This window comes from Microtus pennsylvanicus, chromosome 3, assembly GCF_037038515.1.
Source record: "Microtus pennsylvanicus isolate mMicPen1 chromosome 3, mMicPen1.hap1, whole genome shotgun sequence".
NCBI classification, from domain to species: Eukaryota; Metazoa; Chordata; class Mammalia; order Rodentia; family Cricetidae; genus Microtus; species Microtus pennsylvanicus.
The window spans coordinates 82,644,740-82,657,258 of NC_134581.1; the positions used below are offsets into that span (position 1 = coordinate 82,644,740).

The 12,519-nt window shown below is 37.1% G+C and overlaps 1 protein-coding gene across 1 annotated transcript; it reads left to right on the top strand.

The window, feature by feature from the left end:
• The first annotated feature begins 499 nt into the window (after positions 1 to 499).
• On the top strand, positions 500 to 1,432 carry LOC142847173 (olfactory receptor 8B8-like). The gene has a single exon (XM_075967899.1). It carries the CDS (start codon positions 500 to 502, stop codon positions 1,430 to 1,432), a length of 933 nt encoding a protein of 310 aa, XP_075824014.1.
• The last annotated feature ends 11,087 nt before the right edge of the window (positions 1,433 to 12,519 follow it).

Consider the following 12,519-nt stretch of genomic DNA (forward strand, 5'->3'; position numbering starts at 1 on the left):
ATATTTATGCTAATGTCAAACTTTTATATAAGAAATTTCTAGTATCCTGAAATCTGGAGCAAATCACATATGATTTACAACTTATATGGGACAATTTATTCATTGTGAGATGCCCAACATGTAGCTAAGTCACATAGGCCTCCCCTCCACATGAATTGGCTTTTATGTGTTTGAAGCAAACATAAAATAAATAAAGTGAGAAGACCATAGTAAGATGTAATCAGTTCTGACTCAATTATATAGCAAGGTTTTATTAAGTATTATTAATATGCTAAAATCTGAGTATCCAGAACTTAATTATATTTTATGACTGAATCATTATACCCTTTGATAGCATCTCTTGTCTTTGCTTCCCATAGACTATAACAACCCTGTGGCTGATTCCCAGTCCCTCCCAGCATAAGTGTCACATGTATGAGAGAAAAAGCATTTATAAATTCTCTCTGATACTTTATTTCCACTGTTTCTGTTATATCTTCACAGATTCTGTTAGAGAAGAATGGTTCTGACAAATGGCTCTTTGGTAAAAGAATTCATTCTCTTGGGGTTAACAGACAACCCTGACCTGCAAATGCCCCTGTTCTTGGTTTTTCTAGTAATGTATTTGATAACTGCCTTGGGAAATTTGACCTTGATCATTCTAATTGTTCTTAACCCTCACCTTCATACCCCCATGTACTTTTTCCTCTTTAACTTGTCTTTCATAGACCTCTGCTATTCTTCTGTTGTTACACCCAAAATGTTAATGAACTTTGTACTAAAGAAGAATATTATCGGTTTTGCAGGATGTATGACTCAACTCTACTTCTTTTGTTTTTTTGTCATCTCTGAATGTTATGTCCTGACAGCAATGGCCTATGATCGCTATGTGGCTATTTGCAACCCACTTATGTATAATGTTGCCATGTCCCCTAAGGTCTGTTCCTATCTTATGCTTGGTTCATATTTGATGGGAATTTTTGATGCTATGATCCACACTGGATGCATCCTAAGACTGACCTTCTGTGCTGGAAACATCATCAACCACTACTTCTGTGACCTCTTGCCTTTGATGAAGCTCTCCTGCACCAGCACCTATGTCAACGAGATAGAGATTTTCATTGTAGGGGGTAAAGATATCACTGTACCAAGTATTGTAATCTTTATATCTTATGGCTTCATCCTTTTTAGTATCCTCCAGATAAGGTCCACTACAGGAAGATCCAAAGCCTTCAGCACCTGCAGTTCCCACATAATTGCTGTTTCTCTATTCTTTGGATCATGTGCTTTTATGTACCTAAAACCCTCCTCAGTTGGATCTTTAGATGAAGGAAAAGTATCATCTGTCTTCTATAACATTGTGGTCCCCATGATGAATCCTTTAATCTATAGCTTGAGAAACAAAGATGTTAAAGTTGCCCTTAACAAAACTCTAAACAGAAGAAAGTTTTGATAAGAAATGTTCTGTCTTGGTGACAAACAGCCAGAAATCCATGATTTTCTAGGTGTGGTGCCTGCTTCATTATCTCACATCTTCATCATACTGGGGTAATTTATATTTTCCTTTTTCAGCATGATGTTGGAGAATGGTGTTTTATTATGTCTCTTTGAAATGATTGATTCCATATTCAGTGCTTTCTCCATTGAGTAAATATAACTATCAAAACCATCTTTTGTCATATTAGTCATTTGCATATTGTAAAGTTATACCATCACAGGTTGGTGATGTGTGTGTGTGTGTGTGTTTCTGTGTATGATGGGCAAAATTCTAGAGTTTAGTGAGAGTAGTAGTCCTTATACTAAAAAGCTTATATAATATTAAGTCCAGAGTTATCTATTAGTCATGATTTCAAATGAAGTGTTTTTAACATTTAAATCCATTGCATTTTGAAAATATTTTTTAAGTAAAACAAAATATGGGTTAACAGTTCCCTTTTAAATCGGGTTGTGATTTCATTCTGAATACAACATTTGTTTCTCTTCTTTCTTGTATCCCTTTTATTTAGGAAAACAAGCTAATATTTCTTAATATTTCTCTTTTTGAGCAGAAGGATGTATCTTTTGCCAGTTAAACTGGGAAACAATTGGATGAAATTTGTAACAGGTGTTTCTTATCAAAAGATTTTTAAATGATTTCAGAAACTTGTCTAGCTATTAACAAGGCTTTTTGCTGTGATTTCTACTTGAATGATTGATCATCTCATTCCCAGTGTTTCTAGTAGAATTTTTGCAGTGTCTTAGTTTCTTTGCAGAAATTTTTCTCCATGCTTTTTAATTTCTTCTCTGTCGGGATCGTAAAGTGACTTCCTTACTTTATGAATATACATAGTTGTGTCCTCTGTGTGGTCACTGCTCCCTTTGTAAAGTAAGACTCTTGAATTCTTTCTGACATTGCAGCTACCTCAGTGTCTTTGTTTTTTACTGGGGCTGTTGTGGGTGTGTCATGGTGATTCAGGGGAGGTTAAAACCCATTCTTATGGTTTTAGTCTCATAAAATAATTGAATGATAAACTCACAGAACATTTGGGAGACAGTTTTATTAGGATTTAAAAAAAAAACAGAGATGACAAACTGTAAATCTCAGCAGCTGCCTGGTAAAGAAGAATGGAGAAAAGGAAAACAAGGCATACACTGTTTAAATGAGCATGAAGTTCAGACACATGACAGTATAACAGTCCCATGGCAGAGAGGGAGCTCCAGAGAAAAAGTAAAAAATATAAATAAAAATAAGCTCAAAAACATTTGGAAAGTAAAGCAATGTGTGCTTGGGAAAACAGAAAGAATAAAGTATTTTCCAAATAAGATTAGATGGGGAGAGAAAAGTGAGAAGGGAAGGATGGGGGGAACTTGGGGAAACAGGATGATTGGGATAAAGGAAGGTTGGATAGGGGAGCATGGAAGCACAATTCTTAGTAAGGGAGCCACCTTAGGTTTGGCAAGAGACTTGAACCTAGAGTGGCTCCCAGGAGCCCAAGGCGATGTCTCCAGTTAGTTCCTTGGGCAGCTGAGGATAGGGAACCTGAAATGCCCCTATCCTATAGCAATACTGACGAATATCTTGCATATCACTATAGAACCTTCATCTGGTGATGGATGGAGATAGAGATAGAGACCCACACTGGAGCACCGGTCTGAGCTCCCAAGGTCCCAATGAGGAGCAGAAGGAGGGAGAAGATGAGCAAGGAAGTCAGGACCACGAGGGGTGCACCCACCCACGGAGACAGTGGGGCTGATCTATTGGGAGCTCACCAAGGTCAGCTGGACTGTGACTGAAAAAGCATGGGATAAAACCGGACTCTCTGAACATGGCGAACAATGAGGTCTGCTGAGAAGCCAAGGACAATGGCACTGGGTTTTGATCCTACTTCATGTCCTGGCTTTGTGGGAGCCTAGCCAGTTTGGATGTTCACCTTTCTAGACATGGACGGAGGGGGGAGGACCTTGGACTTTCCACAGGGCAGGGAACCCTGACTGCTCTTTGGACTGGAGAGGGAGGGGGAGAGGAGTGGGGGGAGGGGGAGAAGAGTGGGAGGAGCGGGAGGGAAATGGGAGGCTGGGAGGAGGCGGGAACTTTTTTTTTCCTTTTCTCAATTAAAAAAAAATCTGACAGACTCATATATCTTCATGGCTATGAGCCAGTAAGCTACTATAATAAGTAAGAATCTGGGAAAGTCTAGGCTAGTATCTCATTAAAGGACCAATTACCTAATTTTTTTTAACCATAGCATAAGATGGACCGCCTTCCCAGAACGGATCTCTTGGCCAGGTGACTGATCTGGACCAACTGTGAAGTCTCCTACTGTGATAGCTTTTCTTCTTCCTTCTTTCTTCTTCTTCTTCTTCTTCTTCTTCTTCTTCTTCTTCTTCTTCTTCTTCTTCTTCTTCTTCTTCTTCTTCCTCCTCTTCCTCTTCCTCTTCCTCTTCCTCTTCCTCTTCCTCTTCCTCTTCCTCTTCCTCTTCCTCTTCTTCTTCTTCTTCTTCTTCGTTTGGTTTTTCGAGACTGGGTTTCTCTGTAGCTATGGAGCGAGTCCTCTTTGTTGTCTACCCAACTATGTCTGGAGTTAACTATAATACAGACACTGAAGGTAGACATGTGATGTGGATCTTGAGTCAAGAACACAGCATGTCTTTAATACATAACTTGTCACAGGTAAACATCCATTTATAATCCGTAACTGGAGATTAGAAGCCATTAATCCAGACCTTGAGTTTGAAAGGCACATCTTTAATCTCCTTCCAACTTTATATAAGGACAATGGAATATGAAAAGGTTCATTATTTGCTGACTTGCCCTCACCTTGTGGACACATCCATTTCTTTTTTTTTTCTTTTTTTATTCTTTTTTTTATTTTTATTTTTTATTGATAAAAGGAGAATAAAAAAAAAACAAGTTTCCACCTCCTCCCAGCCTCCCCTTTCCCTCCCCCTACTCCCACTCTTCTCCCCCTCCTCCCACCCTTCTCCCCCTCCCCCTACTCCTCTCCCCCTCCCTCTCCAGTCCAAAGAGCAGTCAGGGTACCCTGCCCTGTGGTAAGTCCTAGGTCCTCCCCCCTCCGTCCATATCTAGGAAGGTGAACATCCAAACTGGCTAGGCTCCCACCAAGCCAGCACATTAAGTAGGATCGAAACCCCGTGCCATTGTCCTTGGCGTCTCATCAGCCCTCATTGTTCGCCATGTTCGGAGAGTCCAGTTTTATATCCATTTCTTCACTGGTATTGTAGCTTGCTTCTGCAGAAGTCCACAATATACAAGTGACCAGCAGGGACATCCAGGCTCATGGGACTAAGCAGCTACTAAATTCTTGGACTTGCAACCTGTTAATCATTCCAATAAATTTCCATATATATAGCAAGAGGAAGGGAGGGAGAGGAGAAAGGGGGGAGATTCATTCCATAAGTTCTTTCAATCTAGATAACTCTGACTAATTCACCAACCAAGACAGACATTCTATTCTCTCTTGAATACAAACATTGTTTTTTGTTTGTTTGGTTGGTTTTTGTTTTTTTGAATAGGCTCCTTGATACCCAACAATTTTTGTGGTTTGTTGTTGTTGTGTGTGTGTTGGTTGTCTGTTGGGGATGGATGTCTCTTCCATTGTAATTTTCCCCTTTGTTTACTTTGCTATGTTTTCTGAGATTCTTCTTACAGGAGCTACCTTCTTATTCACTAGAAATTGTTCTCTGCTGCTATTTAGCAGGGAAGGAGAAATGACTGCATATCCTGGAATGTGTCTCCTACAGTCCTGAAGTAGACTTGAAGTGGGAAACACTTGCACACATCACTTGTATCTCTGCTAAGACTCAAGTATAGAGACTTTAGACTTTCATTGAAGGAAAATGTAGTCAGGGAAAGGGAGATCAGAGCATGTATTATGCAAGACAGAAAGTACATGTAGAGAGACTATTGTAGGTGCAGAAAACTATAAAAGAATATTTTGATATAGAAATTTAGTTACAACAGTCATTTCTTCTCATGTAAATTTTAAAACACAGTAGCTTACAAATTATATAAAATGTGTGACATTATGTCAGTTTTTCTTCAGTGATGGAATGGTACTATTCTTCAGCCCTCGACTGTCATTGGTTGCAGCATCCACAAGGGGAGGGAGGACTACTCTGTTAAGTCAGCCATGCCTTTCAGGAGAAGTATTTCTCTGAGTGTAGACTACTTTGGGCCAAAATTCCTGACCAGTATCTCCCTACTTTCATGCAAGTTACAACTTGTCCACAGTGAACAGAAAATGAACACTAAGCTGGAAAGACTTTCTATGTCCAGAAACTGATGGTGTGTGATATTGCACATCTAGTAACTCTGTGCTTGCAGAGAATGTTCTACAACCAAGGATGCTTCCCACGTGCAGCTTGCATCCAGTAACAACCATTTTCCCTATGTGGCTGTTTTGGGTTCACATCACCAGGCTACACCGCTGCTACATACTCTTTCACTTGAGCTGTTCCTGCTCAATGTCCATGCTTGCTTTTAAACCACCAGGATCTTTTCTTTATTATTCTCCTCATGCTGATTCTGTAAGCAGTTTACTACTGATGATAATTAATTGTGGTCAGTGAGGTGACTGGAGCAGGTTGTGCTTTGGCAGTAGCTGCAGTGGTGGCAAAAAAGACCCATGAGGGACCTCTATTTCACTCATGCGAGAAGTTCATTGGCATGTACAGTGGTGATTGTCCATCTATGGAGGAATCTTGGTACCATCTTGGAAGAATGGCACAAGTTTTTCTCCTTCCTTTAATTATCTTCCTCTTCTAATGACTTTTATCTCTCCAACTTACATAGATATTCTAATCTACTTCTATGGATTTCTCTGTTCTAGACAATAAGTAAAGTAAAAGTGCATACTATATTGTCCTTTTTAATTGTCTTCTTGTAGTTCATGTATGTTTGCAAGACTTATCCAAACTTCAGTATGAATCTCTGATTCATTCCTTTCTGTGGATAAATAATATTTGGAAGAAGGGTTATACCACAGTACATTCATTAGTTAATATATATCAGAGTTAAGTTTACATTAAATGCACCCCTTGTTTTTATGGGGTATTTGTTTAATTTTGTTTTGTTTTGGCATTTACTATTTTATTGGTTTTTGTTTTGTTTGTTTTTGTTTCATTTGGAGAAAGAATATAAAGTTGACTGAATAAAGACTTGGGGAGATCTGGAAGGAGTTGGTAGGTAAAATGATGATGAAAATAAAATACATGGTAAATACTTTCATGAAATATTTTTATTAAAAGTATAAAACAAGTATTTAGTGACATAAATAAATTCTTTATGAATACATAGATTAACCTATAACCAAGTTTATTGTGTGGACATTTATTTTTAATTTCACTTAGTATATATTTAGAGATAGAATTGGTATCACCCATAGCAACTGTTTCCTTTTAAACTGTTATTCTGGACTGTTAAACAAAGTTTCTGTTTCATTGTACATGAAACAGCATGTTATGAGCAACACATAAAGCATGTCAAATCTGTTTCATTTTCATAAACGTTTGTTAAAGTTCCTTCTTTGATATTCCTCATCCCATATTTGATTTTGGTGGCATTTGTAACAAAACCAGCTTGAGATAAAGTAAGTATCCTACAAGTTTAGCAATAGGAGACTCTACTCTAGGAAATATATTTTCAAACCGACCGCAGGATACAATCCACTGCAGGATGTAGAGTTAGTGTCACTCCTCATTGCACTGCCTGCTTGCAATTTCTGTGGCTCCTCCCAATGAATCAGAAGAGGGCATCCTTAAATTAGATCTGCACAGAAGCAACGACAGTAGAGACAGTAGCTCTGAAGCATTTAGAAATGTAAACTTGGGAATCCCACTGAAGACACACTCCACAAACTTTGAGAAGAGCCTCAATCTCTTTGAATACACATGATTTTGGTGTGTGCTCAAGGACAGCAGAAGGCAGGGTCTACTGCCAGCCATCTGCCCTACCAACATCAACTTTCCTACATACAAGAGATAGAGACCCCATCACCCTTGCAATGAGGATGATAAGGAGAAAAGGCAGTATTTAAAGGAGCATTAATTGATTGGAAGAGATAAAAATTTCCTAATATATATTAATATATATAAATAAACTCTATCTAGTGAGACATATTTTATGCAAATTATTCACCATCAGTTATTGACACAGGAATATTGACTAGAAGCTGGTGGCATTTTGTAAAGAGAATTTCTAAGATTTTAATGCAATTTTATTTATACGTGCTGATCTGTTTTGCCTAAAGAAATTTTCAAAAATTATATTATTATTTTTTTCTGCTTAGTAGGAAAGGGGAGGTCACAAGAATCCCACACAGTAGTCATTTGAAAGAGCAAAGATGGCCTCATGGAACCATGTCTGCATCTCTGATATATGTTCAGTGATGTTTTAAAAATAGTGGAAACTCATTTTGTTTTCATAGAACAATATGTTCTTGAAAACAGTTTCTTTTATATGCTACAGTTTAAAAATCATTACTCCAGGACTATGCATCCAGAAGTGAAGCAGCTATAGCACTTGATATACACACTTTTAGTTTTGGAAAAACCTCCATTTTGCTGTTAATCATGGCTGCACCTATTGGTTTCCCATGGGATGCATGGGAGTTTATGGATAACTAGCAATTATATTTGGTCATTGCATACAATTTGCATTAATAAACACACCATATCTCTGATTAATCTAAGTGTATACTTGTCTTTAAGAGAATCTATACCTTTCTTGAGAACCAATAAAGATATACATTATTATGGTTAAAGGCACATTAATGGCTACATTATTGCTACTTCTCTCAAATAGTGACAGTTTCACTGATTCTCTATATGTTAAACAGAAAGATAAATTGTAAGTGTAATTTCAAGAAAATTTTAATGGGGACAACATTCATGTTGACTAATTTTTATGTAACTTTGACCTATGCTTGGATCATCTGGGAAAAGAAATCCTCAGTTGAGAAAATGGTTTCATAAAATTGTTCTGTGGGGCATTTTTGTGATTGATGATTGTTATTAAAGGGCCTAGCCCACAGTGGGGTGAGACCCATCATGGGCAGGTTCTGAGCTATATAACAAAATAAAATGAGCAAGCCCTGAGAAGGAAGCCAGTAAACACTTTTACTCCATGGCCTCTCCTTCTGTTCCTGCTCCCAGGTTCCTGCCTTGAGTTATTGCCCTGACTTTCTTTGATAATGGACTGTGCTGTAGAGATTCAAACGGAATAATGCTTTTGTTTCCTCAAATGGCCTTTAATCATAATGTTCTAGCAAACCAGAAGAAGCTCAGTATGATACCATGCAGGAGTGGACAACACAACTCCCAGAAAATTACATATAGTTGCCAGTTGTGCAATACCTCCTTATGATTTGTGGTTATATATGCAATAAAGGGCATTGCTGTGGGTCTTGATTGCCAACTAAGAATAGATTCTATTGCTGAAGGCACCATTAATTTTAATGACAGGACACAGAGAAATCAAACTAGAATTGAACTGAAAGCATCTACTTTGTTGGCTATTTTTTTGTCATGGCAGAATGTGTCATGCAGGATGCTGGAGAAGAAAAGTTATCAACATTATTACCCAAACAAGAACTCTAGAATCTGTAAAATATTCCTGCCATCACGATGTACTCATTAGACTAATATTAGTATAACTTTCCTAAGAGTATACAATCATTCAATAGTTGAGATTCACTCCACAGGAGGGAATTCTGGATAGTATTCTAACCCTCCTTAGAGGGCCATGGAAAGGATGGCCATAAGCTTTGGCAGGAAACCTACTAAGTTTGTTTTACTAATTAGCATGATGCTAAATTGGATTTTTAAATGCATGCTTCTATTCATATATTAGATTTCCCTAATCTTCGGTAGAGAAGTTTTGATTAGTAGTGAGTAGCAGAGTTAATGCTGAGACCCATAAGAGTGGTAATAGTTGAGAGTTGAGTGTGCATCTCTATAGGGGACATCTGTATTACTCCCATGTCTCAGGAAACATCACTGAAGAGAGTCAAGAAAACATGCAAGACCAAAGGATAGGAGGTGAAATATTGAATGTCATTGGAACATGACATAACCATTGCACTTACATTAAGCTTACAATAAATATGGTGACCCCCATATGACCATCACAAGACTGCCCTATCATCAGTATGTCATGAATAGTAGGGACATTATGAGAACCTACCACTTCCTGAAGAATTATTGACAGTTATTGACTGATAAAGGAGTCATGTCTTCCAGTGTATAGCTGCTGGTAAGTTTTTCATCTTTTAGTAAGAAACCCTAAATTTGCTAATATGAAAAACCCTAACTAAACACAGTGATATGCAAGCAAACCTGAAGTCAAGAGGAAAATAACATGGAAGTAGCACAGGGATTTGTTGGGAAGAAGAACGTTTCAATGGAACTGGAAGTGGAAGAAGAGTGGGTGATGACAGTGAAAATCACCAGAATATATTATAAATGTGTGTAATTCTCAAAGAAGGATATATCAAAATAAAGACACCGTAATATTCCCTACAGGTTGGTAACTTCTATTGACTGTGCAGACTGTGAACAGATTTAATGCATATTCAAATGTGTATATGGATGTAGATACTGACCGACCCACGAAGTTAGAGACTAAAAATAATGAGAGATAAATCTTATATCTGAGTTATTTGTAACTTTTTCACAATCATAGTCCCATTAGTGTGAATTTTTGTTTATATAATTTAATTATTAACTTAACTATTCTTTAGGAGTTTCATAGATCCCTAAAATCATTTAGCTATTCATTTAAGTTTTAAGTAATATCCTTAACATTTACATTAATGAAATGTGCTGAAATTTTAAGAAAAGAATATGTCATCATTTAAAAAGTGTGTTGATGTCCAATTTCTTCTTACAGTTTTTCTGCTGGGTTTAGAATCTAGGGAATGTTTCACTTACACAAAGATTATAATATTTTTGTTGCTATTTATTTTTAGGTGACAGTTTGAGAACTGAAAACTTCTGGTAAAGTTTACAACCAACTTATCCATGTCTTGAGTTTCTTTAATATTAAATATTTAACTCAAATGCAATTTTTTATATCCAAATCGAGTTAAATTGCCTATTTTTAAACTTTTATATATTATAAAATATAATAAAGAATTATTGCAAGTGATAGTCTATCTTAAATGGTTATTCCCAAATGCATGAACATAAGAATCACTAATTGTACTCATTAAGGGATGTGTGTATGTGCATGTGTATGATTCTGTGTGTGTTTGTGTGTAACACCAATGAATAACAAAGGGTCATTACTTGAGAGATAGTTAGAAGGGAAAGGTTATGTGTGGAAGTATTCATGTATCAAATTCTAAATAAATATTACAATAAAATTGTTAAAACATTTATACATATATACAATGTATCATGTAAATATGCATTCCCACTCCCTGTCACAGCTGCCACCGAGCACCTCCCCTACAACTCCCTCTCAAATTTCTTTCTTAATATAAAATCTTGATGAATTGACAGTTTTTCACTATATGGCATTTTTATTGTTTCAATTTATATATTTTGACCTAGCATCCATTTTTGTCAGATGTAACTTTCTCGTTGATATTTCATTCATATTATATTTACAAAGATTTTTTTTGTCCATTCACCACTTCCTTTTTTTTCTTTTTTTTATTAATAAAATTATTTTTTGTTTTGCAGGGCAACACGAATTCCCCCTCCTTCCCCTTTTCCACCCCTTATCTTATCTATCTCACTTTTCTTTCCTCACCCAGTCCTCAGAGGGGGTAAGGCCTGCCTTGGGGAATCAACAAGATCTGGCATACCGACTCGAGACTGAAGACTGAGCAAGGTATCCACCATAGGGAATGGATCCAAAACTCCAATTTATGCACCTGGGATAGGTCCTGGTGCCACTGCCAGCCTATCGAACAAATCAAACTACATAACTGTCATTCACATTCAGAGGATCAACTTCGGTCCCATGCAGGTTCCTCAGCTGTCAGTCCATAGACTGTGAGCTCCAGGTTGCTTGGGTCATATGTCTCTATGGTTTTCCTAATAATGATCTTGACCCCCTTGCTCATATGATTCCTCTTCCCTCTCTTCAACTAATTCTAGAAGCTCAGCTTAATGTTTGATTGTGAATCACTGCATCTGCATCCATCAGTTACTAGATGTAGGTTTTATGATGACCAGTAAGGTAATCACTAATCTGATTCTAGGGGAAGGCCAGTGCAGGCACACTCTCCACTATTGGTAAAAGTCTTGGTCAGGGTCATCCTTGCTGATTCCTGGGAATTTTCCTAGTACTTGGTTTTTTCCTAACCCCATAATGGCTTCATCTATCAAGATATCTCTTTCATTGCTCCCCTCTCCATCTTTCCCAGAACTTGGTCTTCTTGATCCTCATGTTTCTACTCTCTATCCCCTCCACCTAAACATCAAACCATCTACCCCTCTTCCGGTTTACCAAGGAGATTGTAGCTAGTTTCCTTCTGGGACCCTCCATATGTGTCCCTCTTAGGGTCCCCTTTATAATTAGCTTCTCTGTGATTGTGGGTTGTAGTTTGGTTATCCTTTGTTTAACATCTAATACCCACTTTTGAGTGAATGCATACTGTGTTTGGCTTTCTGTGTCTGTGTTACCTCACTCACTTTCATTTTATACATTTCCTTAAAATAAAAGTGAGTCGTATGTACACATAATATGTATATATCTTGCTTTGCTATATTGAATCATGCTATATCTTTTATATAAGGATTTGTTGATTATTTTCTATATGATCACTAATAGTTGAAGATGTCGTAATGCTATTTTACTAAATTATTTTGTTGTTTTATGACAGGTTTTCCCATTTACTATCTTCTGTGAACTGGGTATGTTATGGTAATATCATTTTTAGAGATGATTATATTTGAATCTCTTCCATTTTTTACATTTTCTATGGATTTTTCATTTTATGATTACTATAAAACTCAAAGAAATTATCTTATCTAGTATGTATTAATAAGACAAGAACTTCATAATGGCTCCCTCAAGATATTTCTTTCCTT